This window comes from Manis javanica, chromosome 17, assembly GCF_040802235.1.
Source record: "Manis javanica isolate MJ-LG chromosome 17, MJ_LKY, whole genome shotgun sequence".
In the NCBI taxonomy this organism is placed as follows: domain Eukaryota; kingdom Metazoa; phylum Chordata; class Mammalia; order Pholidota; family Manidae; genus Manis; species Manis javanica.
The window spans coordinates 53,179,837-53,207,302 of NC_133172.1; the positions used below are offsets into that span (position 1 = coordinate 53,179,837).

General features: G+C 38.0%; 2 protein-coding genes across 5 annotated transcripts in view; one reads left to right on the forward strand and one right to left on the reverse strand.

Annotated features, from left to right (window-relative positions):
* Positions 1 to 27,466, reverse strand: part of GLG1 (golgi glycoprotein 1) — a 168,484-nt gene that overhangs the window by 116,061 nt on the left and 24,957 nt on the right. The window lies entirely within an intron of this gene.
* On the forward strand, positions 14,817 to 20,857 carry LOC108393313 (large ribosomal subunit protein eL36-like). Its single transcript, XM_073226325.1, is given in 2 exon segments — positions 14,817 to 14,871; positions 15,425 to 20,857. Coding segments are annotated over 2 exon segments (372 nt in total). The 3' UTR covers positions 15,742 to 20,857.

A 27,466-nucleotide genomic window follows, 5' to 3' on the forward strand; every position in this document is an offset into this window, starting at 1 on the left:
TGCCTGGTACCCAGGGTGTGCAGATCAGGCTAGCCCTCCCTTGCCTCAGGGTGGCTGCCGTAGGGAGGTACTAGCCCTCTCTGAGTGCCTTTCTTCTCTCCTCCCCTCAGGGTGACTCTAGGGTACTGCTCTCCTACAGGGAGTCCTCCTGACAGTGGGTGTTAACTAGGGTCACCAGATGGAGCTACAGATGAGGGAAGCCCCAATTCCCAGGCATCTACACCCAGGTGGCTGCCATGAGAGGTTGGATTGGGCAAAATATCCAGGAGTACCTGCTACCTGGCTGCCCAGGCCTGGGCCGAGAGACATAAAGGCAGCAAGATCCAACCGCCAGCTGCCTGAGGAAGGGAGTTTCGGTGCAGGCAGGAGGCAGGAAACCCGCTCGGTTTCACTGTGCATTTTGTTCCAATAAACACAGCCCTTAGTTCTTAGCCTGCTGGCTCAGCACCTCCATGTCACAGCAAGGGCCACTTACTCACCCTCACCCAGAAGCAGGGAAGGATGGCAGAGGAAAAGCAAGACTCCTCCAAGGAGGGACTCTGCCTCAGCATCGAGATGCCCTGGGTGAGCATCACACTCCCTGTCACCCGGGGTAGGGAAAAGGGTGCAGGAAAATACTCTCCGCCCCACCCTCAGCAATACATTAGTCTGGTGCGCCCGGACTTCACAGCTCAGCAAAGTCTGACCCTGCCCCAGTTCCACACGGCTCTTTGCCAAGGCCAACCAGCATAAGCTGGACAGGTGCAGCTAGGCTGTCAACCACTTCAGGAAGGGCCAGGGCCTCCAAGACGCCTCCAAGACACAAGCTAGGTGCACTGGCAGGTGGTGCATGGACAGAGCCCCTGTGCTCCCACACCAAGAGTAACCTCATAAACCAAGAGCAGGCACCCCCAACCCTCACCCAAAGCCACCCTCCAAGACTTCACAGTCAGCTAGCCCAGCTCAAGATCACCAGCCCTGTCACACCAAACCACATTCTTAAACAGGGCCAAGCAAAGTCACTTGTTAAAGGTTAAGAAAAATTTGTCATTCCCCTTCATTATCAGTGTGTAAATGTAAAAGAAAATAATTGGGTAAGAAAGAGTAATTTGATTGTAGGGGAAGGGAGAAAATTGTTAAGAAACAAAATAATTAGGTAAAATTTTTTTACATTTTACCTGCAGACTTTGCCTGAAGAATGTCAAATTATAATTGCTGTGCTACGTGTACATAAAGTACCTTACTGGCTCACCTTAAAAAAAAAAAAAAACTGAACTCTAGAACAAATGTAAATTACTGGATTATACTACCTTCAAAATAAGGTTGACACAAGAATTTTAAATTTATATTTCCACTAGAAATATTACAACTCATAAGTATTGGGTGGGTGATATGTCACCCAGGCACTGAAACAGCCCTCAATAAATATTTTGGTAGTAATTTTTTTTCATACAAAGCCTTAATTTTCATAACTAGTACTCAACTTCGAAAAGTCACAAACACATTTGACCATTAACTCAAAAGCCCCAGACATAATAAAGGATTTTGGTTCATCTTTTTATTAACTGAAGAAAAGACATGTTTTTGTCTGGGGTGTGTGTATGTGTGTTTACACTGAAATGAACATTATCCATTCACTTTAATGACTCTTAAGTTTCTCCCTTCTAAAATGTGACTTCTCACTTACATTTTGTAGTTCTACACATAAAACTTCTTGCAAAATACTTAATAATATCCTAAATCTGGTATAAATGTAGAAGATTTAAAAAAAAACAACAAATCTGGTGATCTGTTTCTGGTAATAATGGCTTAGATTATTTGGAACAACTCTCAAACTATAAAAAACTAAAGATAGTGGAAGACCTACACCCTGAAAACTACAAGACACTCTGGAGAAAAATTAAAGAGGACACTAAAAAATGGAAACACATCCCATGCTCAAATGATTTCACTCATCTGTGGAGTATAAGAACAAAGAAAAAAACTGAAGGAACAAAACAGCAGCAGACTCACAGAACCCAAGAAAGGACTAACAGCTACCAAATGGAAAGGCACCGGGGAGGATGGGTGGGAAGGGAGGGATAAGGGGTAAAAAAGGGGAGGCATTACTATTAGCAGACATAATGTAGGGGGTAGGGCAGGGGTAGGGTTATACAACATAGAGAAGACAAGTAGTGATTCTATAGCATCTTAATACACTGATGGACACTGACTGTATTGGGGGTATGGGGGGGCTCTTGGTGATGGGGGGAGTCTAGTAAACATAATGTTGCTCATGCAATTGTAGATTAATGATACAAAAATAAAAATTAAAAAAATAAAAATAAATACCATTTTGACCCAGGAATTCCACTCCTAGGAATTTACCCTAAGAATGCAGGAGCCCAGTTTGAAAAAGACATATGCACCCCTATGTTTATCGCAGCACTATTTACAATAACCAAGAAATGGAAGCAACCTAAGTGTCCATCAGCAGATGAATGGATAAAGAAGATGTGGTACATACACACAATGGAATATTATTCAGCCATAAGAAGAAAACAAATCCTACCATTTGCAACAACATGGATGGAGCTAGAGGGTATTATGCTCAGTGAAATAAGCCAAGCAGAGAAAGAAAAATACCAAATGATCTCACTCATCTGTGGAATATAAGAACAAAGCAAAAACTGAAGGAACAAAACAGCAGCAGAATCACAGAACCCAAGAATGGACTAACAGGTACCAAAGGGAAAGGGACTGGGGAGGATGGGTGCACAGGGAGGGATAAGGTAGGGGAAGAAGAAAGGGGGTGTTATGATTAGCATGTATAATGGGGGGGAGGGGAGAAAGGGGAAGGCTGTACAACACAGAGAAGACAAGTAGTGGTTCTACAACATTTTGCTATGCTCATGGACAGTGACTGTAAAGGGGTTTGTGAGGGGGAAGTGGTATAGGGGAGAGCCTAGTAAACATAATATTCTTCATGTAATTGTAGATTAATGATAACAAAAAAAAGAAAGGAAAGGGGGATTACTCCCTGATAGGATAAAACTAACTGTAAATCAATGATTAATGCATGCTTTAAATATCCTTAATTTTGATCATTTAAAGGGTGTCAGATGATCAGCTACGGAAGTACATTTTTCTGATAATATTCCTTTCTCTTAAAAAAAAAAACCAGTTCCTGTGTGGTGATCTCCAATAAGTTCTTCACAATGATATAAAGGGCATATCAAAGTGTGGGCAAAGGGTTTGTTTGTGTTTATACAGAGGATCAAAGCCTAATTTGGCTACCCAGAAAAAGAATTAAGATACAACATGAAGAACTTCCAACATCAACATTCTCTGGAAGAGTCATTCCAGAAAATGATCATCAAAAAACTTCAACAAATATCTTGGCACTGTTGCAGTTGTAGCTGCATTCATCCCACCGGTTCCTGGACTTGCCATTGGAATGAAGAAGGAGATATCTAAGCTAGCCTGTGCACACAGTAAAACAACAAATTTGACTGGATGTATACTGTCAGAACTCAACCAAGAATTAGGAGAAGTGCAAGTTGCAGCGCTCCAAAAGCTTGCGACTACACACTATCTACTGTTAAAAGAACATATGGGATGTGAACAGTTCCCAGGAACATGTTGTTTTAATTTGTCTGATTTTTCTCAAACTATTCAAATTCAGTTAGACAATATCCATCATATCATTGATTAGTTTTCACAAATGCCTAGGGTGCCTAACTGGTTTTCTTGGTTTCACTGGAGATGACTGGTAATTGTAGGCCTGCCTTGGTTATATAACTGTATTCCTATTATGTTAATGTGTGTGCGCAATTTAATTAGTAGTTTAAAACCTATACATGCTTATGTTACTCTACAAGAAGATATGTCAAAGAAATAATCAATCTTCCCACGTTTTCTTCTGTCTGCTACTTCTATAGCTTTTGTTCGTCCTTCCTAATTCCAACCCTTAAGTAGAATTCATGCCTCATAACGAAATTACCGAGTATCATAATTCTTCCAAGTGGTAAAGATACCTCAAGACAAATACTGGGCATAAAAACCACAGGGCATAAATCTGCAAAGAAGTAAAAAGCTAACCTTTTCAAAGAATATTGCTCCTCTCTCACTTACCAACTTTACATTTCCCTGTATGGCCCCGGAAGATGACTGGTTAGCCAGAGACGGGTAAGAGTCCTCAAGGGAGGAACAACCTAAGATAGGCACAGTCCCAGGGAGGCCATCAGGTGAGAAATTGGGGATCAACAGAGGTGAGGCTCAGAACCTCACCCCCCCTGCTTTGAGAGAAATCTGCTGCATCCGTGGATGTCTTGCTGCCCTTGTCTAGCCTGGATTAATACTTAGTCCATAGGCACACACCTGATCATCTGATCATCTACATTTGCCCTCTTACAGCACTAAACTATGTTTTCTACCTTTATCTTGCATCTACCTACCACTTCAGCATTTTCTTAAAAATAATAATAATAATAATAATAAGGGAGAAATGTGGGATTCACATACAAATCAAGTATAAAAATCAAACGAATATTCATATTTGACCTGACTCTTTATAGTTCATAATGCATGATCAAAACCTAAAGTTTCTGTGATGACTGCCCTTGCAATGTTCACCATGTAAGAACTTATTCACTATGTAAGAATTTGTTTACCATCTAAGAACTTGTTTGTTAGGCTTCAGAAGATTGGAGACTGTTGAGAATTAGGCTTGGGGTTGATTAATGATTGTGCATTGAGTCCCCTATACAGAATTTTATTGTTGTTAACAACCATTTGATCAATAAATATGAGAGATGCCCTCTCAAAAAAAAAATGACAGGGGGAAATATAACATGAATTCAAGGACAGTGCTTTAAGATATTTGTAAATAAAGTCGACCCTGAAACAACCATTAAAAAAAAAAAAACTGAAGGAACAAAACAGCAGCAGACTCACAGAATCCAAGAATGGACTAACAGTTATCAAAGGGAAAGGGACTGGGGAGGATGGGTGGAAAGGGAGGGATAAGGGGGGAAAAGGGGCATTACGATTAGCACAAATAATATAGCAGGGCAGGGCATGGGGAAGGTAGTATAACAGAGAAGACAAGTACTGATTCTATAGCATCCTACTATGCGGATGGACAGTGACTCTAATGGTGTATGTGGTGGGGACTTGACAATGAGGGGAGTCTAGTAACCATGTTGCTCATGTAATTGTACATTAATGATACCAAAATAAAAAACAAAAATAATAAAAATAATAAATGACATATCCAATAAGGGGCTGACATCCAAAATATATTAAGAGCTCAAATGCCTCAAAACCCAAAAAGCAAATAATCCAATTAAAAAATAGGCAGAGGATCTGAACAGACACTTCTTCAAAGAAGCAATTCAGATGGCCAACAGGCACATGAAAAGATGTTCCACGTCGCTAAGCATTAGAGAAATTCAAATCAAAACCACAATAAGAGATCACCTCACACCAGTTAGGATGGACAACATCGAAAACTCAAGCAACAACAAATGCTGGCAAGGATGCGGAGAAAGGGGAACTTTCCTACAGTGCTGGTGGGAATGTAAACTAGTTCAACCACTGTGGAAAGCAATATGGAAGTCCCCCAAAACACTAAAAATAGAAATACCATTTTACCCAGGAATTCTACTCCTAGGAATTTACCCTCAGATAACAGGATCACAGATTCAAACAGACATACGCACCCCTCTGTTTATCACAACACTATTTACAATAGCCGAGACATGGAAGGAACCTAAGTGTCCATTAGTAGATGAATGGATAAAGAAGATGTGGTACATATACACAATGGAATATTATTCAGCCGTAAGAAGAAAACAAATCCTACCATTTGCAACAACATGGATAGAGCTGGAGGGTATTATGCTCAGTGAAATAAGTCAGGTGGAGAAAGACAAGTACCAAATGATCTCACTCATCTGTGGAGTATAAGAACAAAGCAAAAACTGAAGGAACAAAACAGCAGCAGACAGAGAACCCAAGAATGGACTAGTGGTTACCAAAGGGAAAGGGACTGGGGAGGAAGGGTGGGTGTGTGGGAAGGGAGTGACAAGGGGATTAAGGAGTATTCTGATTAGCACACGTAATATAGAGGGGGCATGGGGAAGGCAGTATAGCACAGAGAAGACAGGTAGTGACTCTAAAGCATCTTACTATGCTGAAGGACAGTGACTGTAATGGGGTATGTGGTAGGGGCTTCATAATAGGGAGGAATGTAGTGACCACAATGCTGTTCATCTGAAACCTGACCATAAGATTGTATATCAATGATATCTTAATTAACAAAAAAAGACGAGAAAGAAAAACATTCAGTATTCCAATAAAGAAAAACTAAAGATATTGGATGATAAAAACTGGAAAGCAAGAACAGTTAACAATATTGTATTACCAAGCCAGAGTTGAAGGGAAAAGAGGTACCCAGAAACAGAGACAAGCTCAAAACCTCACTTTTACTTTAAAGGTACTTGCTAAACTCAACAAAATGGGTCCTCCTTTTTGAAGGCTATGTGGGCAGACACCAAGCCCAAGACCTGCCCAAGATAGAAAATCTAAAAAGAAATGCTCCCTGCATTAAACTGGAATCTCAAAAGGCTACACTCTTAGGGCCAGGACAAACTACAAGTAAACCAGCTCTCCACAAATTTACACTGGGCATTTCAGAAAATCTCATGACTGTGAAACTGATTTTAGGTCGTCCAGGACTAGAGGTGATCCAATCTGCCCTACAGAAGCAAATAAAAGCCCCTTCTAAAAAACAGCACTTTCATCTTAGACCCCAAATTATTCCTACAAGTAATTTCCCAAAAAGATAACAAGCAGCATATAGTAAAAATAACTAAATATACTATGAAACAAGATACCATGAATGGGAATCAGAAGAAAAACTAAGCAACAGATCTTAAAGACTTCAGTTACTGGCATTATCAGAGATGACAGAACAATTACATTTGCTATACTTAACCCTCAGAATAGCAGGGGGAAAAAATAATTTACCATTTTTATATGAAATCCTTTATTAATAACTCTGGATAAGAATAATAACTTAGAATAAAGCAAAAGTGAAAGACGTTACTAGAAATATTAATACATATTCTGACATAATAAACCCAAATATTTATTCTATATTTTCCTGAGTTTGAAAGTATACATACCCAACTGTCAATAACAAACCTGGAACAAACACATCTTGCAAATATGGATCCCAGATTCAAATGCATCTCTAACAGATTCTAGCTTATCATTACTTCTGCTTCCTCTTGTACTTGCATCATCAAAATGAAGTAGTTTGAAAATTCTGATACCTCATAATTTTGTTCAAAACAAGACTGCTTCTTCTTTGATCTATCATTGCAAAACATTTTCATTTACATATGAATAAAAACAATCAGAATAATAAATCCAAATATCTTTATTTTTCTTCAACCATATATATCCTTCCAGTCACCTGTGTATACACATTTGACTTTCACATTTTGTACATCTGTCTTGTAAATTCTGGTGCAAAAACATCACAAATGGTGTATATTCACTGCCTTCATCGTCCAGCAAAAAGAGATGCTTGTCATAAAATACTGCATAAAGGAAGACCTGCTTGCTAAGTAACTAATTAAATGAGAATAGTGTATTTCCTTTTTATTCTTAGAAATAATTTGTTCACCTATTGGGTTTAGGGTTTCAGAAAATTTATCCAGGATACTGTCATGTGAAGACGGTCTGACACACTGCCTTTACACTATTAAAGACCAGTGCCGCCAAACAGAAATAAAATATGAATAATGTGTAACTTTACATCTCCAAACTGCCACAATAAAAAAGTAAGAAATAGGTCCAACTAAGGTTAATATATTTTACCTAGCCTAATAAACCCAAAATGTTATTTCAGCATTGTAGGGAAAAATCCAAGTTCCCTAGCCAGGATCATCACTTGATCCTAATCTAATCTACCCATGTATTTGTGCAATGATGTAATACTTAGACTACTGTGCAGGCGCATGCTGGTATACCATTGCTGGTATTGCTATAAAAAGAGCTTCCCCAGTACTAAGAGCAGAGCCTAGAAAAGAGAGAGGGGAGCAGAGGTTGGAGGTGAGTAGAGTCTGGGGCAGAGGCTTAGCCAGAGGCAGACAGGATTCTAATGCTCAACCTACTGCCCTGATAAAGCTTGGTATGAGCGAGCCCCTTTTTACCCCCAATATTCCATTTGTTTTTACTCTGTCTCACGAAATCCATAGTGAACTTGCCTGGGGCTGTTGCCTGAAACCCTAAGCAAGACAAGTATGTATGTAGTCAGTATAAAAAATTGAGATATTTTAAATTTATTTTCTCTTTCTAAGTCTTGAAATCCCAGGTGTATCTTAACACAGCACATCTCAAGTACACTTTTTAAGTGGTCAATAGCCACAGATGGCTGGTGGCTACCATTTAAAGTCTACAGTGCTATTTCTCTCTTCACATTTCTCTTCTAATTCATATAATTGTGATGTATTTTCTTCCATTAATATTCTATGTCATTATGACCAGAAAATGATTAATTCTGAATTTTCAATCGTGCTCGATAAAATCTTAAAATACAGGGGGCAGAGCCAAGATGGCGGTATGAGTAGGACAGTGGGAATCTCCTCCCAAAAACATACATATTTTTGAAAACACAACAAATACAACTAATCCTAAAAGAGAGACCAGAAGACACAGGACAACAGCCAGACTACATCCACACCTGCGAGAACCCAGCACCTGCTGAAAGGGGTAAGACACAAACCACAGCCCAGCGGGACCCGAGGCCCCTGACCCCAGCTCCCAGCGGGAGGAGAGGAGTCGGAGCGGGAAGGGAGAGGGAGCCCAGGACTGCTAAACACCCAGCCCAAGCCATCCACACCAGAGCGCAGACACAGTGCATGCATGGGGTGCTGGAAACTAGGGAAACAGGACAGTTAAGAACTTTGAGCGGGTCCCGAAGCTGACGCCCCTGTGACAAAGAAAAGTGAGTGCTTTTTGAACGTCTTAAAGGGAAAGGGACCCCACAGCTGGATGGAAGCATCCTGGGTCACAGTCTAGCAGCTGGAAATTCCAGAGAACTCCAAGCGCACTAAACCCCTGGGCAACAGCTCTGAGACCCCTCACAGAGGTAAACAGCCAAACAGCCACCCGTCCATTACCCCCTCCGGGGCCACACCATAGCAGAGCAGCCGGACTGGCCATGCCCACAGCAAGGGAGCCTGAGGCTGGCCATGCCCACAGCAAGGGAGCTTCCTCCACACTGGCCGGGCAAGATACAGAAACCCAGTCTACACGCAATTGCCCAACACAAGCCACTAGGGGTCGCAGTTGTCCCAGAAAAGAAAGTCCAGGAGCAAGTAGAAAGACGTGGCTCTCCCAGCTGACAGATGAGTCAATAGCTAGCTCACCGTTGCACCTATCAACATGAAAAGGCAAAAAAATTTGATCCAGACAAGACTAACCCAGACAGCTTTGACATCTTCTACATCTTCCCCTGAGAAGGAACCTGGGGAGATAGATTTAACCAGTCTTCCTGAAAAAGAATTCAAAACAAAAGTCATAACCATGCTGATGGACTTGCAGAGAAATATGCAAGAACTAAGGAGGGAGAACACAGAAATAAAACAAGCTCTGGAAGGACTTCAAAACAGAATGGATGAGATGCAAGAGACCATTAATGGACCAGAAAACAGAGAACAGGAACACAGAGAAGCTGATGCTGAGAGAGATAAAAGGATCTCCAGGACTGAAAGAATTTTAAGAGAACTGTGTGACAAAACGAAACGGAACAATATTCGCATTATAGGGGTACCAGAAGAAGAAGAGAAAAAGGAATAGAAAGTGTCTTTGAAGAAATGATTGCTGAAAACTTCCCCACACTAGTTGAGGAAATGACCTCTCAGACCACAAAGGTACACAGAACTCCCATGACAAGGGATCCAAGGAGGGCAATGCCAAGACACATAATAATTAAAATGGCAAAGATCAAAGACAAGGACAAAGTATTAAAGGCAGCCAGAGAGAAAAAAAAGGTCACCTACACAGGAAAACCCATCAGACTTCTCAACAGAAACCCTACAGGCCAGAAGAGAATGGCATGATATACTTAATGCAATGAAACAGAAGGGCCTCGAACCAAGACTACTGTATCCACCACGATAATCATTTAAATCTGAAGGAGGGGTTAAACAATTCCCAGACAAGCAAAAGTTGAGGGAATTTGCTTCCCACAATCCACCTCTACAGGGCATCCTACAGGGACTGCTCTAGATGGGAGCACTCCTAAAAACAGCACAGAACAAAACACCCAACATATGAAGAAGGGAGGAGGAGGAATAAGAAGGAAGAGAAATAAAGAATCATCAGACCATGTTTATAATAGCTCAATACACGAGTTAAGTTAGACAGTAAGATAGTAAAGAAGCTAACTTTTGGTATTCTTTGGTAATCTTTGGTATCAACAAACTTAAAGACTGCAATGGCAATAAGTACATACCTTTCAATAATCACCCTAAATGTAAATGGACTGAATGCACCAATCAAAAGACACAGAGTAATAGAATGGATAAAAAAGCAAGACCCATCCATATGCTGCTTACCAGAGACTCACCTCAAACCTAAAGACATGCACAGGCTTAAAGTCAAGGGATGGAAAAAGATACTTCATGCAAACAACAGAGAGAAAAAAGCAGGTGTTGCAATACTAGTATCAGACAAAATAGACTTCAAAATAAAGAAAGTAACAGAAGAAAAAGGAGGACATTACATAATGATAAAGGACTCAGTCCAACAAGAGGATATAACCATTATAAATATATATGCACCCAATACAGGAGCACCAACATATGTGAAACAAATACTAACAAAATTAAAGGAGGAAATAGAATGCAATGCATTCATTTTAGGAGACTTCAACACAACACTCACTCCAAAGGACAGATCCACCAGACAGAAAATAAGTAAGGACACAGAGGCACTGAACAACACACTAGAACAGATGGATCTAACAGACATCTACAGAACTCTACATCCAAAAGGAACAGGATACACATTCTTCTCAAGTGCACATGGAACATTCTCCAGAATAGACCACATACTAGGCCACAAAAAGAGCCTCAGTAAATTCAAAAAGATTGAAATCCTACCAACCAACTTTTCAGACCACAAAGGCATAAAACTAGAAATAAATTGTACAAAGAAAGCAAAAAGGCTCACAAACACATGGAGGCTTAACAACACTCTCCTAAATAATCAATGGATCAATGACCAAATCAAAATGGAGATCCAGCAATATATGGAAACAAATGACAACAACAACACAAAGCCCCAACTACTGTGGGATACAGCAAAAGCAGTCTTAAGAGGAAAGTATATAGCAATCCAGGCATATTTAAAAAAGGAAGAACAATCCCAAATAAATGGTCTAATGTCACAATTATCAAAATTGGAAAAAGAAGAACAAATGAGGCCTAAGGTCAGCAGAAGGAGGGACATAATAAAGATCAGAGAAGAAACAAATAAAATTGAGAAGAATAAAGCAATACCAAAAATCAATGAAACCAAGAGCTGGTTCTTCAAGAAAATAAACAAAATAGATAAGCCTCTAGCCAGACTTATTAAGAGGAAAAGAGAGTCAACACACATCAACAGAATCAGAAAAGAGAAAGGAAAAATCACGACGGACCCCACAGAAATACAAAGAATTATTAGAGAGTACTATGAAAACCTATATATGCTAACAAGCTGGGTAACCTAGGAGAAATGGACAACTTCTTAGAAAAATACAACCTTCCAAGACTGACCCAGAAAGGAACAGAAAATCTAAACAGACCAATTACCAGCAACGAAATTGAAGCGGTAATCAAAAAACTACCAAAGAACAAAACCCCCAGGCCAGATGGATTTACCTCGGAATTTTATCAGACATAGAGAGAATATATAATACCCATTCTCCTTAAAGTTTTCCAAAAAATAGAAGAGGAGGGAATACTCCCAAACTTATTCTATGAAGCCAACATCACCCTAATACCAAAACCAGGCAAAGACTCCACCAAAAAAGAAAACTACAGACCAATATCACTGATGAATGTACATGCAAAAATACTCAACAAAATATTAGCAAACCGAACTCAAAAATACATCAAAAGGATCATACACCATGACCAAGTGGGATTCATCCCAGGGATGAAAGGATGGCACAACATTCGAAAATCCATCAACATCATCCACCACCTAAACAAAATAAAGGACAAAAATCACATGATCATCTCCATAGATGCTGAAAACGCATTCGACAAAATTCAACATCCATTCATGATAAAAACTCTCAACAAAATGGGTATAGAGAGCAAGTACCTCAACATAATAAAGGCCATATATGATAAACCCACAGCCAACATCATACTGAACAGCGAGAAGCTGAAAGCTTTGCCTCTGCTTTCAGGGATGCCCACTCTCCCCACTGTTATTCAACATAGCTCTAGAGGTCCTTGGCATGGCTATTAGACAAAACAAAGAAATACAAGGAATCCAGATTGGTAAAGAAGTTAAACTGTCACTATTTGCAGATGACATGATATTGCACATAAAAAACCCTAAAGACTCCACTCCAAAACTACTAAATCGAATATCTGAATTCAGCAAAGTTGCAGGATACAAAATTAACACACAGAAATCTGTGGCTTTCCTATACACTAACAATAAATTAATAGAAAGAGAAATCAGGAAGACAGTTCCATTCACAATAGCATCAAAAACAATAAAATACCTAGGAATAAACCTAACCAAGGAAGTGAAAGACCTATACCCTGAAAACTATAAGACACTCTTAAGAGAAATTAAAGAGGTCACTAACAAATAGAAACTCATCCCATGCTCCTGGCTAGAAAGAATTGATATTCTCAAAATGGCCATCCTGCCCAAAGTAATATACAGATCCAATGCAATCCCTATCAAACTACCAACAGCATTCTTCAATGACCTGGAACAAATTGTTCAAAAATTCCTATGGAAATACCAAAGACCCCGAATACCTAAAGCAATCCTGAGAAGGAAGAATAAAGTGGGGGGATCTCACTCCCCAACTTCAAGCTCTATTACAAAGCCACAGTAATCAAGACAATTTGGTACTGGCACAAGAACAGAGTCACAGACCAATGGAACAGAATAGAGATTCCAAACATTAACCCAAACATATATGGACAACTAATATTCGATAAAGGGACCATGGACATACAATGGGGAAATGACAGTCTCTTCAACAGATGGTGGTGGCAAAACTGGACAGCTACATGTAAGAGAATGAAACTGGATCACTGTCTAACTCTATACACAAAAGTAAATTCGAAATGGATCAAAGACTTGAATGTAAGTCATGAAACCATAAAACTCTTAGAAAAAAACATAGGCAAAAATCTCTCAGACATAAACATGAGTGACCTCTTCTTGAACATATCTCCCTGGGCAAGGGAAACAAACTCAAAAATGAACAAATGAGACTATGTCAAGCTGAAAAGCTTCTGTACAGCAAAGGACACCATCAATAGAACAAAAGGTATCCTACAGTATGGGAGAATATATTTGAAAATGACAGATCCGATAAAGGGTTGACATTCAAAATATATAAAGAGTTCACACACCTCAACAAACAAAAAGCGAATAATCCAATTAAAAAATGGGCAGAGGAGATGAATAGACAGTTCTCTAAAGAAGAAATTCAGATGGCCAACAGACACATGAAAAGATGCTCCACATCGCTTGTCATCAGAGAAATGAAAATTAAAACCACAATGAGATATCATCTCACACCAGTAAGGATGGCTACCATCCAAAAGAGAAACAACAACAAATGTTGGCGAGGTTGTGGAGAAAGGGGAACCCTCCTACACTGCTGGTGGGAATGTAAATTAGTTCAACCATTGTGGAAAGCAGTATGAAGGTTCCTCAAAATGCTCAAAATAGAAATACCATTTGACCCAGGAACTCCACTCCTAGGAATTTACCCTAAGAATGTAGGAGCCCAGTTTGAAAAAGACAGATGCACCCCTATGTTTATTGCTGCACTATTTACAATAGCCAAGATATGGAAGCAACCTAAATGTCCATCAGTAGATGAATGGATAAAGAAGATGTGGTACATATACACAATGGAATATTACTCAGCCATAAGAAAAAAAACAAATCCTACCATTCGCAACAACATGGATGGAGCTAGAGGGTATTACGCTCAGTGAAATAAGCCAGGCGGAGAAAGACAAGTACCAAATTATTTCACTCATATGTGGAGTATAAGAACAAAAGAAAACTGAAGGAACAAAACAGCAGCGAAAGCACAGAATCCAAGAATGGACTAATAGTTACCAAAGGGAAAGGGACTGGGGAGGATGGGTGGGAAGGGAGGGATAAGGGTGGGAAAAAAAGAAAGGGGGCATTACGATTAGCATATATAGTGTGGGAGGGCACGGGGAGGGCTGTGCAACACAGAGAAGACAAGTAGTGATTTTACAGCATCTTACTATGCTGATGGACAGTGACTGTGAATGGGGATGTGGGGGGGACTTGGTGAAGGGGGGAGCCTAGTAAACATAATGTCCTTCATGTAATTTTAGATTAATGATACCAAAATAAAATTTTAAAAAAATCTTAAATTACAAAGATGGTATTTTAAAATTATAAAAGGGTCAGATGCATCCAAATGGTAAATGAAAGATTGAAAAGCAATTTTTCTTTGTTCTTTCAAAGACTTCTAAAAAAGAATAGGATCCTATCAGTCTTCACAAATGTTATTTTTCAAAAAAGAAAGTAAAGAACTAAAACTGGGTCCAATGGAACCTTATAGTACAATCAAAGTGAAAGAATATCTTTGCATGGTGACAGATGGTAACTATACTTATCATAGTGAGTATTTAATAATGTATATAGTTGATGAATCACTAAGTTGTTCATCTGAAATCAATATGGTATAATTTCAACTAAAAAAAAATTTTTTTAAGTTAAAGATACAAGACAAACTTGCAAAAAATCTTCAGGGCACAGGAAAATATAAAAAGTGATCTAGCAGATTAGAACTGGAAGAGCCTAATAATTTTGAAAAAGAAAGTTAGAAGACTCGTACTACCTGATTCAAGACTTACTATAAAACAACAGTAATTAAGAGTGTGATATTGTCAAAAACATAGATAGTAGATAAAAGCAATGAATCTATGCATTTGTTAAAACTCAGACTGTACATACACACAAAAAAGAGCAAATATTACTGTATGCAAATTACACTTAAATAAAGTGAACTATAGTAATTTAGTTTAAAACAATGTGGAAAGAGCTAAGCATCTGGGTATAACTGAAGGAAAAACTAGAAAACTGGAAGGTTAGTCAAAAGAAATTATCCAGACTACAGCAGAAAGACAAGTTAATAGGTAGCCTTCTGCCACAGCAGCTCTAGTTCTGTGCTACCCCATGGCCATGGGCCTCAACAAGGGCCATAAGCTGACCAAGAACAACAGCACGCTGAGGCACAGCCACTGCTATGGACGCCTCACCAAGCACACCAAGTCCCTATAGGACATCCAACAGGTATGAGGCCTTGCCTCACATGAACAGAGTGCTTTGGAACTATTCAAGGTCTCTAAGGACAAGCAGGCCCGCAAGTTCTTCAAGAAAAGAGTGGAGACACACACCCATGCATGGAGGAAGCATGAGGAGCTAAAGAATGTCCTGGCTGCCAGGAGGAAAGCAGTTGCCAAGGACTGAGCCCTCTCCCCTCCCTGTGCATAATAAAACCTTTACAGGAAAAAAAATGACAGATGTAAAAAGACTTAATTAAAGTTCTAGAAGTAAAGCAAGAATGGGATGGAGGGAGATAATGACTGAGAATTTTCCAGAAAGGATAAAAGATACTAAATGATAAGAAAACTCAATGAAGCCTAAGCCAGACTTAAAAAAGGAAAATTCATGCCTAGACATATCAGTGAATGAGAGACCACAACAGCAAAAATCTGAAAAGAAGCCATCAGAACTGAGAAGAATCTGAAAAGAAGCTATCAGTGGGGAGAAGAAAACATGCTAAAAGAAAATATATTCCAACCTCAAATTCTATTTTGTGACAGACTTTTCTTAGGCCACAGATACTTCTCATTTTTTATGCACACCCCTTTGAAAGGGTCATAGTCATTCCTCCCATCAAGATGTGGAGTCTAATTCCTCCACCTTTTTAATCTGGGCTTGGCCACCTGACTTGCTCTGATCAATTAGACATTAGGAAATATGACAGCAGAGGCTTGAAATGTGTTTTGTTCATTGCAACTTGCCATTTCTCTATTGCTTCTTGAACCTAGCCATCAAGGGAAGGAGTTTAGGCTAACCAGCTTGATGACTACAGATACACTGCCCAGTTGCCTCTCTCACCCTAGCAAATCAGCAGACATATAAGTGAGCCCATCTGGGACTATCCAGCCCCCAGCTGACCTAACAAGTGACTATAAATAATGAATGAGCAGACCTGACATCACATAAATCAAAGATAAACCATGCCACTCAGCCCTGCCCTAACTGCTGACCCACCGGTATATGGGGAAATTGTTGTTGCTTTTGGGTCATTAAATTTGGGATGGCTTGTTACCCAGAAAAAGATAACTGATACCTAGACCCAACAAAAATATCTTTTAAGAATAGGGTAGAATGAACAAACCCTGACAATTTCCAAACAAAACCTGACAGCTGGCCACCAAAGAGGCCCTCACTGAAAGACACTTTAAAGAATGTACTGTAGGCAGAAGGAAAGTGATCCCGGATGGATGATCAGATACACAGAAGGCATGAGGAGCAAAGAAAGTGCTAATTATGTGGGTAAATCTACAAATATATTCCTTCTGAAATAAACAGCACCTTAAAGGATAAAAACAAATTCAGTGCCAGTGACCACTCCCAGCCATTCTGATTTCATTTACCTGAGATACTTGGATGTTAGTATTTTAAAAATCACCTTAACACTGACAAAGAAAAAACTTAAGCCTGTATGTGTAAAGTTGACATTAATCCTCACCTTCACCTTTTATTTTGCTTGCCTTTTGTGATGCTCCACTGAAATAAGCTTTTAAAAATTTACTGTCTTTGTAATACAAAGTAGTTTACCTTGGGAGACTGAAGGTCCAAAAAAACAAGTACTATGCAATTTCTAATTATTTCTCCTCAACAGGATATTACTATAAATTCACAGACTGTTCCCAGTTGCAAGCATCCAAGAAAATCTAAGCTAAGGCTAAACCTAAACAGATTTTCTGGTTAATGTTCTTCTAAGCATATTCAGCAAAACAGTAACTAATATAAAAGACCAGGTTGCAGGCCATCTGTTAACTAAGAGTAACAGATCAGGATATTGTGATACTCAAAACTCTCTGTTAACTGTTCATTTTCCTAAATTGCTCTGTGGACTAGATATGGATGTCAGTGCTTATGATCTAACACAAAATAAAAATCTCCTAATTAACTCCCAAAACAAACCCTTAAAGGACGAGAGATTTCCAGAATAATGAATTTTGGCTATAGTACCAAATAAGTAAGAAGGAGTGGAATCAATATAAGGAACAAGAAAATGATGCACTAAAGAGTAACATAAATGAGAAGAATACATGAACCACACCTTACTGATTTTAAGATGCATCATTATTTTATGTACCAGTAGGGGAAAAAACTGCCAAATATAATAATGTTTTAAAATTTAAGATACCTTGTAGATTAATGATACCAAAAAAAAAATTTAAGATACATCCTGATTTCAAAGATGTTAAGGTAAACAATAAAGAGTATGTTTTAGAATCAATAAAACACAATAAATGACAAACATTCGTCCAGGGAATTTTTGCCAGCAGCTGTCCACCACTATTAAAACTTTCAGCCAAACCAACCATACAACCCAATGCAACATCAAAGTACAGCCTCAAAAAACTTTCTCTATGTGGTAGGCAAAGGTATCGATGAAAAAATGTGTCTACAGAGAAATGGCAATATTCAAATTCATTACCACCTCTAAGGCTGTATCACAAACCTGCACACACCCAAGAGCAAGCACAAGAGTAAGCACAAACTCACTCTCTGTCTCTTTCACTCTAAAGCCCAAACTAGTAGTCTTATGTTGTGATGCATACAAATTTGGCCCTTGAAATAAAGGTCCACACCAACTATAAAATCTAACAAATTCACTGAATTCCTATAAAAATGTAGGATCTATAAAGAGATTACAGCAAAACATTTTTCTAGCTGAAGATGATGCTAATTCAAAAGGACTGCACACCATTTATAAATAACTGTATGTACATTATGTATTATAATCTAAGACAAATTTGTTCTGTAAAGGGACATAGGTAATTACTTTAGGCTTTATGGGCCACAAACAATCTCTACAATATTGCAGCATCTTAAAAACCGTAAAAACCAGACAATTTGGTACTGGCACAAGAACAGACACACAGACCAGTGGAACAGAATAGAGACTCCAAACATTAACCCAAAAACATATATGGACAACTAATATTCGATAAAGGGGCCATGGACATACAACGGGGAAATGACAGCCTCTTCAACAGCTGGTGTTGGCAAAACTGGACAGCTACATGTAAGAGAATGAAACTGGATTATTGTCTAACCCTGCACACAAGAGTAAACTCAAAATGGATCAAAGACCTGAATGTAAGTCATGAAACCATAAAACTCTTAGAAAAAGACATAGGCAAAAATCTCTTGGACATAAACATGAGCAACTTCTTTATGAACATATCTCCCTGGGCAAAGGAAACAAAAGCAAAAATGAACAAGTGGGACTATATCAAACTAAAACCTTCTGTACAGCAAAGGATATTATCAGTAGAACAAAAAGGCATCCTACAGTATGGGAGAATATATTCATAAAAGACATATCTGATAAGGGGTTGACATCCAAATTATATAAAGAGCTCACGCACCTCAACAAACAAAAAGCAAATAAGCCAATTAAAAATAGGCAGAGGAGCTGAACCAACACTTCTCCAAAGAAGAAATTCAGATGGCCAACAGGCACATGAAAAGATGCTCCACATCACTAATCATCAGAGAAATGCAAATTAAAACCACAATGAGGTATCACCTCACATCAGTTAGGATGGCCAACATACAAAAGACAAACAACAACAAATGTTGGCAAGGTTGTGGAGAAAGGGGAACCCTCCTACACTGCTGGTGGGAATGTAAACTAGTTCAACCATTGTGGAAAGCAGTATGGAGGTTCCTCAAAAAACTCAAAATAGAAATACCATTTGACTGAGGAATCCCACTCCTAGGAATTTACCCTAAGAATGCAGCAGCCCAGTTTGAAAAAGACATATGCACCCCTATGTTCACCACAGCACTATTTACAATAGCCAAGAAGTGGAAGCAACCTAAGTGTCCATCAGTAGATGAATGGATAAAGAAGATGTGGCACATATATACAATGGTATATTATTCAGCCATAAGAAGAAACAAATCCTACATTTGCAACAACATGGATGGAGCTAGAGGGTATTATGCTCAGTGAAATAAGCCAGGTGGAGAAAGAAAAGTATCAAATGATTTCACTCATCTGTGGAATATAAGAACAAAGCAAAAACTGAAGGAACAAAACAGCAGCAGACTCACAGAACCCAAGAATGGACTAACAGTTACCAACAGGAAAGGGACTGGAGAGGGTGGGTGGGAAGGGAGGGATAAGGGGGAAATGGGGCATTATGATTAGCACACATAATGTCAGGGGTGGACACAGAAAAGGCAGTATATACAGAGAAGACAAGTAATGATTCTATAGCATCTAACTATGTTGATATAATGGAGTATGTGGGGGGGGACTTGATATTGGGGGGAGTCTAGTAACCATAACATTGTTCAAGTAATTGTACATTAATGATGTCAAAGTTAAAAAATTTAAAAAAAAAACGTAAAAACCACATTACATATCAACTATATTTCAATTTTTTAAAAATGTGTAAAACCCATTTTTGCCTCCAGAGACACAAAAACAGGTTGTGGGCCGGATTTAGCAATGGGCTGTAGTTTGACAATGTCTAGTCTAAGATATAAATGGGTATAAATTGGTGCTTCATAAAAAAAGGTTGTTGAAGAAATTAGAGAACAGATCTATTCTAGATTTGTATAGGTTTTAATGATGCTTTAATAAGAACTGCTAAACCAAAAGAACTGCTAAGCTTAACTGAAAAAAATATTTTATTTTTATTCTTTTCATTTACAATATGATCTTTGACAAGCTTCTGTTACTTATGAACAAGGTCCTGAATGAGAAGATGAAGAAATATTTTTATTTTTACTCCTTCGAGAAAACCATGTACCAAGTCTAATTTAGGAAAATAGACATTGAGGTCTTATTGAAGTCAAATCATTTTTTGTAATGACTTTTATCATACTTTACAAATGAGACTCCACCCTCCAAAAACCTGAGCTTCAACATAAACAGAAAAAATTTACTCTCAGAGGATCATCTTATCCACTTTTGCTATTAGCAAAGCCCATGCAGGCAGGTTCTGACAACCAACAAGAAAAACAAATAAATCTCTAGAACCAGTAAAAAGCCAAGGCTAAAGCAACAGCTTTCCTACTAGTGCTGGCCAGCACATGTCTATAAAAGGGAAAATAAAGTTATTGGTGAGTTTTACATGGATGGCATTTTCAGTATTATTAATAGAAACTTAAAACTGAATGCTAATTAAAGAGAATTCCTATCACATTGCCCAGCCATACATTCTTACCTGTTCCTATGTAGAAGAAAACAATTCCAAATAAATTTTTAAAAATTCACTGAATTTTAAGTGACTCTATTCTGATAAACTGAGCCACAAAGGCAATCACCAAAAAGTAGACTCTAGGAATGTGTTCTAACAAAAAACTCTGCAAAGTTAAAATGGGCCAGGAATATGGGTCCAGAAATGCAAAGGAAACATGGCTAAAGTGCAATCTGTAACAAGAATCCCACATGTAACAATGAAAATTATAAAACATGAAGGGGAAGAATCAAATGTTTTGCTCTAAGTATTGTGACTTCACACTAAAATATTCTTATAGCAACAACTTAGATTTGTCCCTTTCTCTATTAAAATTAAAAAAAAAAGACAACTTTGGGGGCTGTTTCTTTACATTTTTTGTTTGCTTTTGTTATTTTTAACTAATCAGACCTAAGTAGCAATGAATTTGATCTCCTTTTTAAAAACTATTTACAGTATGAGTATGTTGATGACTCACGATTGCTGAGTAAGAATGAGAGACAAGAAGGAAATGGACCAAAATTGATCTTATTAAGTAGGTAAAAGCTTTCTGTAGAACTCAGCCAATTAATGCCATACTCTAAACCTACTGACTTGTCTTAATACTGTTTGTGGCTTGGTAGTTCAATTTCAGAGTAAATATTATGAAGTGTGTTTTATGAGAAATGAATGTAAACTAAGAAATCAATTAATAATTTCATATATTTTTAAAAAGAGAACAGCATAAGTATTCCATTTAAAAATTATGTAAATACAAGAATTAAGAGCTGAAAGAGTTGGAAGTAGGGAGAGCTGAACAGAAAATTACAATTTTCCATTATAAACTGGTAGCACTAGGACTTTTCAAAATAACATATTAAAACTATATTATTTTAGAAGTTCTAAGTATTACTAATATATGTCTAGCTTTTTCCCTAATGAGTAACAGGCTTCCACTTTCACTACTTGAATAAAAAATGAGAAACCACAACTAAATCCATATGCCTGCCAGGATGTATGGTATCTGTGTGAGCATTAGGAGCATTTTCTTAGATGCACTCCTATTCTACTTTGTTGTGCTTCAGTACACAAAAAAGTTATCTGGTCTAGAGATGCAGGCTTTGTCTTGTCCTTTTAAATCTCCCCCACCCCCACCCCCATATCATTTGCAAATATTATCTTGAGTCATCCAGTTAAAACAAGATCTAAGAAAAGACCTTTGAAATAATGTTTTTCTCCAAGGTGACATGGTCTTAACAAGGCATTTCAGTATACTTTAACTAGGCGAAAATAGATAAATGTGTCCTGAAAGTTCTGCATTTATTAAGAGCCAGCTCTTAATAACCCTCAGAAATAGGTTGAGATCCTGAAACAGAGGGTTCAAGGCTGCCCCAGGAATACTAAGTAGCAATAACATACCAAGATTAGAGAAATTAAAAGCAAAAACTTTTAAAAACTCAAGAGATCTTCATTTAAAGATGTTAGTATAACTTTTCCAGACTAGTTGCATCTCATGCTGTACCATTTTTTAAAACACAGGTCTAAATCCGAAAGCTATTTGATATTAAAGATGCTAAACCAAATAACTAAAGTGAAAATGTTTCTCTTAATGGTGTTAAAGCCTCCCAAAAAGGCTTTTCTGGGATTATCAAGGAAATGGGAGATCCAAGGGTTGGGTAGAAGAAAAGCAACCCTTCATCACAGGAAGTCCTTGAGAATCAAAGCCACACTAGCAATAAACGCAATGAGGTTTTTGTTTTTTAATCAGAAGCCAATTTTAAAAGTTGTAAGTATTACTAATATATGTCTAGCTTTTTCCCTAATGAGCAACAGGCTTTCACTTCACATTATTTGCAGAGATGTGTGACACTTTTCCCAAAAACTGTAACTAAAAATTACTAATTAAGAAAAATAATTAGAAAATGGTATACAGTGTTTTGTGACTTAGAAATGAGTAGTTTATCAACATGAATATAATTTATTTAGCTTAAGGAGATGCTTCCTGTTTCACTTAAGCATGTTTCCTTTTAGAGCAATTCAGTTAGGTGGGATTTTTCTGCCAGTGCAAGTAGGAGTCCCCTGTTAATATGTTTTTGTAAAATCAGTTAATGTTTGTGAACAATAAATGGTGCAACACTTCAAAAGTTTTTAACTTGCTTTTGATTTACATGCTGCTGGTGCAATAACAAAAGCCAACAAAACTGCACACCTGAAAGTATGTAAGTAAAAGGCTATTCACTGCAGCACTGTTCCTGACTGAAATATAGGAAATACCCATGCATAGGAGAGTCACTGAACAGACTAAAGATTTCTATGAATTGATATAAAGTGATTTTAAAGACATAATGTTAAATGAAGAAAAGCAGAGTGCAAAACAGTATTAAACATGCTACCTTTTCCATAAGGAGGGGGAAATAAAATATACATGTGTCTAGGAGTGACTCCATAGCATCTTACTAAGCTGATGGACAGTGACTGCAATGGTGTGTATGTGGGGGACTTGGTAATATGGGTGAATGTCGTAACCACAATGTTGCTCATGTGAGACCTTCATAAGACTGTATATCAATGATACCTTAATAATAAATGAATGAATGAATGAATACATATGTCTGCTCACTTGTATATAAAGAAAAAGTATAAACTAAAACTGAGACTGGCTACCCTGGGAAAAGAAAGGATAAAATGATGGGAATGGGGTAAAAGGTGTAGCAGGGAATTAATTCTAGAACCAAATTACTTTTTACTAACTCAAAATTTTAACAATAAGAATGGGAAGAGGCAAAATGAAATTAAAATAAATACAAATGAACCTAACTATATTTAAAATGAACAGCATACCCACAGGGGAAAAGAGAAGAGCGAATAACCTGAGTGGCTCATAAACACAGTATCTTGATTATGTAACCTGAGGCCGGAGACAAAAAGAGCTGAAAACAAATGCTAACTCTAGTGTGTAGGTTGGTTTTCTCATAATGGCATAGTTTAGCATTCTAAAACTATTTTAAGTTTATTAGAGGACTCAGCAAATAAATAATTTGTGGTAACAGGAACCAACTTTTTCACTGTCGGAGAACGCAATTATAAATATGGAAAGGGAGAAAGCTAGAATAAACACTGTACTGGAGGCATCAATATGACTATAAATCTATTTTAAACATGTCTGTATCTACCTACCTATATGTAGACATGAATAGATGCTTATGTGAATATACACACATGTTTGTACATATATATATATATATATCAATGTATGTAAATACACACATACACACACTTCACACATTTTCTGGCTGTCTGCTGAAGCAAAGACACCTGAGAAGCAATGAGCACACATAGCACCCAGATACCAAAATACCATTCTCCATTAAAAGGAAATAGGCCTACTTGGAGAAGTGGTTGATTCTATAATTATAAGAGGATCCTGGGAGATTCTGGTTTCTAGACTGACATGTGAAGAGCTTGAAAACCACTCCCATCCTCACATTTAAAAAAAAGCTGAGCAAAGTGAAAATCAACACCTCTTCTTAGATCCATCAGAGAACTGCAGTTGCAGACAAACCCTTGCCGAAAAAGTGGAAACAGGTGAATTCAGAGAATCACAGCTTACTGGAAGGTGAAGCGCAGGAACAGAAGCCTGCTGCTGGGGAACTCATAGGAACACTTAAACTGTAACTGACCATTGTTCCAGGCTCATGTGGACAAGCTTGAGAGTTAAAAACTCAGGGGGATGAACAATCAGAAAAGGAAATTAAGTAACAACTTCATTTACAGTAATGTAAAAAGAAAAAAAAAAACCTAGGGATAAATTTAACCACAGAATTGAAAGACCTACACCCTGAAAACTACAAGACACTCTTAAGAGAAATTAAAGAGGACACTAACAAATGGAAACTCATCCCATACTCTTGGCTAGGAAGAATTAATATTCTCAAAATGGCCATCCTGCCTAAAACAATCTACAAATTCAATGCAATCCCTTTCAAAATACCAACAGCATTCTTCAACGAACTGGAACAAATAGCTGTAAAATTCATATGGAACCACCAAAGACCCCAAATAGCTAAAGCAATCCTGAGAAGGAAGAATAAAGTGGGGGGGAATCTTGCTTCCCAACTTCAAACTCTACTACAAAGCCACAGAAATCAAGACAGTTTGGTACTGGCACAAGAACAGATGCACAGACCAGTGGAACAGGATAGAGGGTCCAGATATTAACCCAAACATATATGGTCAATTAATATATGATAAAGGAGCCATGGACATACAACAGGGAAATGACAGCCTCTTCAACAGCTGGTGTTGGCAAAACTGGAAAGCTACATGCAAATGAATGAAACTGGATCATTGTCTAACCCCATACATAAAAGTGAATTCAAAAAGGATCAAAGACCTGAATGTAAGTCATGAAACCATAAAACTCTTAGAAAAAGACATAGGCAAAAATCTCTTGGACATAAACATGAGCGACCTCTTCATGAACATATATCCCCCTGGGCAAGGGAAACAAAAGCACAAATGAACAAGTGGGACTCTATCAAGCTGAAAAGCTTCTGTACAGCAAAGGACACACCAATAGAACAAAAAGGCATCCTACAATATGGGAGAATATATTCATAAATGACAGATCTGATAAAGGGTTGACACCCAAAATATATAAAGAGCTCACACACCTCAAAAAACAAAAAGCGAATAATCCAATTAAAAAATGGGCAGAGGAGCTGAACAGACAGTTCTCCAAAGAAGAAATTCAGATGGTCAACAGACACATGAAAAGATGCTCCACATCGCTAGTCATCAGAGAAATGCAAATTAAAACCACAGTGAGATATCACCTCACACCAGTAAGGAACATCACCATCCAAAAGACAAACAATAACAAATGTTGGTGAGGTTGTGGAGAAAGGGGGGCCCTCCTACACTGCTGGTGGGAATGTAAACTAGTTCAACCATTGTGGAAAGCAGTATGGAGGTTCCTCAAAAAGCTCAAAATAGAAATATCATTTGACCCAGGAATTCCACTTCTAGAAATTTACCCTAAGAATGCAGCACTCCAGTTTGCAAAAGACATATGCACCCCTATGTTTACTGCAGCACTATTTACAATAGCCAAGAAATGGAAGCAACCTAAGTGTCCATCAGTAGCTGAATGGATAAAGAAGATGTGGTACATATACACAATGGAATGTTATTCAGCCATAAGAAAACAAATCATACCATTTGCAACAACATGGATGGAGCTAGAGGGTATTATGCTCAGTGAAATAAGCCAAGTGGAGAAAGACAAGTACCAAATGACTTCACTCATGTGTGGAGTATAAGAACAAAGAAAAAACTGAAGGAACAAAACAGCAGCAGAATCACAGAACCCAAGAATGGACTAACAGTTACCAAAGGGAAAGGGACTGGGCCGGAGGGGTGGGAAGGGAGGGAGGATAAGGGCAAGGAAAAAGAAAGAGGGCATTATGATTAGCATGTATAGTGCATGGGGGGCACGGGGAGGGCTGTGCAACACAGAGAAGACAAGTAGTGATTCTACACCATCTTACTACGCTGATGGACAGTGACTGTAATGGGGTTTGGGGGAGGGGTCTTGGTGGTGGGTGGAGTCTAGTAAACATAATGTTCCTCATGTAATTGTAGATTAATGACACCAAAATTTTTTTAAAAAAGGGAATCATTACTAGTATGTGTAGCAATATGGATACATCTCAAAATACTCATGCTGAGCTTAAAACGCCAGAACAGAATACTCCTGCCCCACAAAAGAGTATATACTGTACCATATCATTTGTATAAAATTCTAGAAAATGCAAACTAATCTATGACGAGAGCAAATTGGGTTTGGGTGAAGAGTTGGAAAAGAGAATTCCAAAGGGGCACCATGAACCTTTTAGAGGTGATTAAGTATGTTCATTATCTTGAAGTTGATGATGGTTTCATGAGTGTATACTTGTGTCAAATTAAATTACATACTTTAAATTAAAAAAAAACTCAGGGGGATGAACAATCTGAAAAGGAAATTAAGTAACAATTTCATTTACAGTAACGTAAAAAGAAAAAAAATACCTACAGATAAACTTAACCACGAGGAAAAAGATGTTTATACTGAAAACTATAAGATGTGTTGAAAGAAATTAGACACAAATAAATGGAAAGACACCCCATGTGCATAGACTGTAAGAATTAATATTGTCAGTACTACCCAATGTGATCTACAAATGGAATGCAATCCCTAGCAAAGTCCCAATAGCATTTTTTGCAGAAACAGAAAAATCCACCGAAAAATTTATATAGAATCTCAAGGGGCCATGAATAGCCAAAACAATCTTTAACAAAGTTTGAGGTCTCACATTTCCTGATTTCAAAACTTATTACAAAGCTATAGTAATCAAAACTGTGGTACTGGCACTAACATAGACACAAAGACCAGTGGAACAGTCCAGAAATAAACTTTAGCATGTCAAATGATTTTCAATTAAGAGTACACTCATGGGGAAAGGACAGTCTTCACAGAAAATGTTGTTAGAAAACTGGATATCCTCTGTGAGGAAAATTTAAGTTCCTATCGCCAGGATCCTCATCTGAACCTAAACTACTTGATGCTGTAACTTGCCTGCTGCTAAAGCTACTGCTTCCACACTAGCAATAAGCTATTATTGACTGAGTCACTATATAAAGTTTAGCCCAGTTCTCTGGGCAGAGGCGGAGACAAG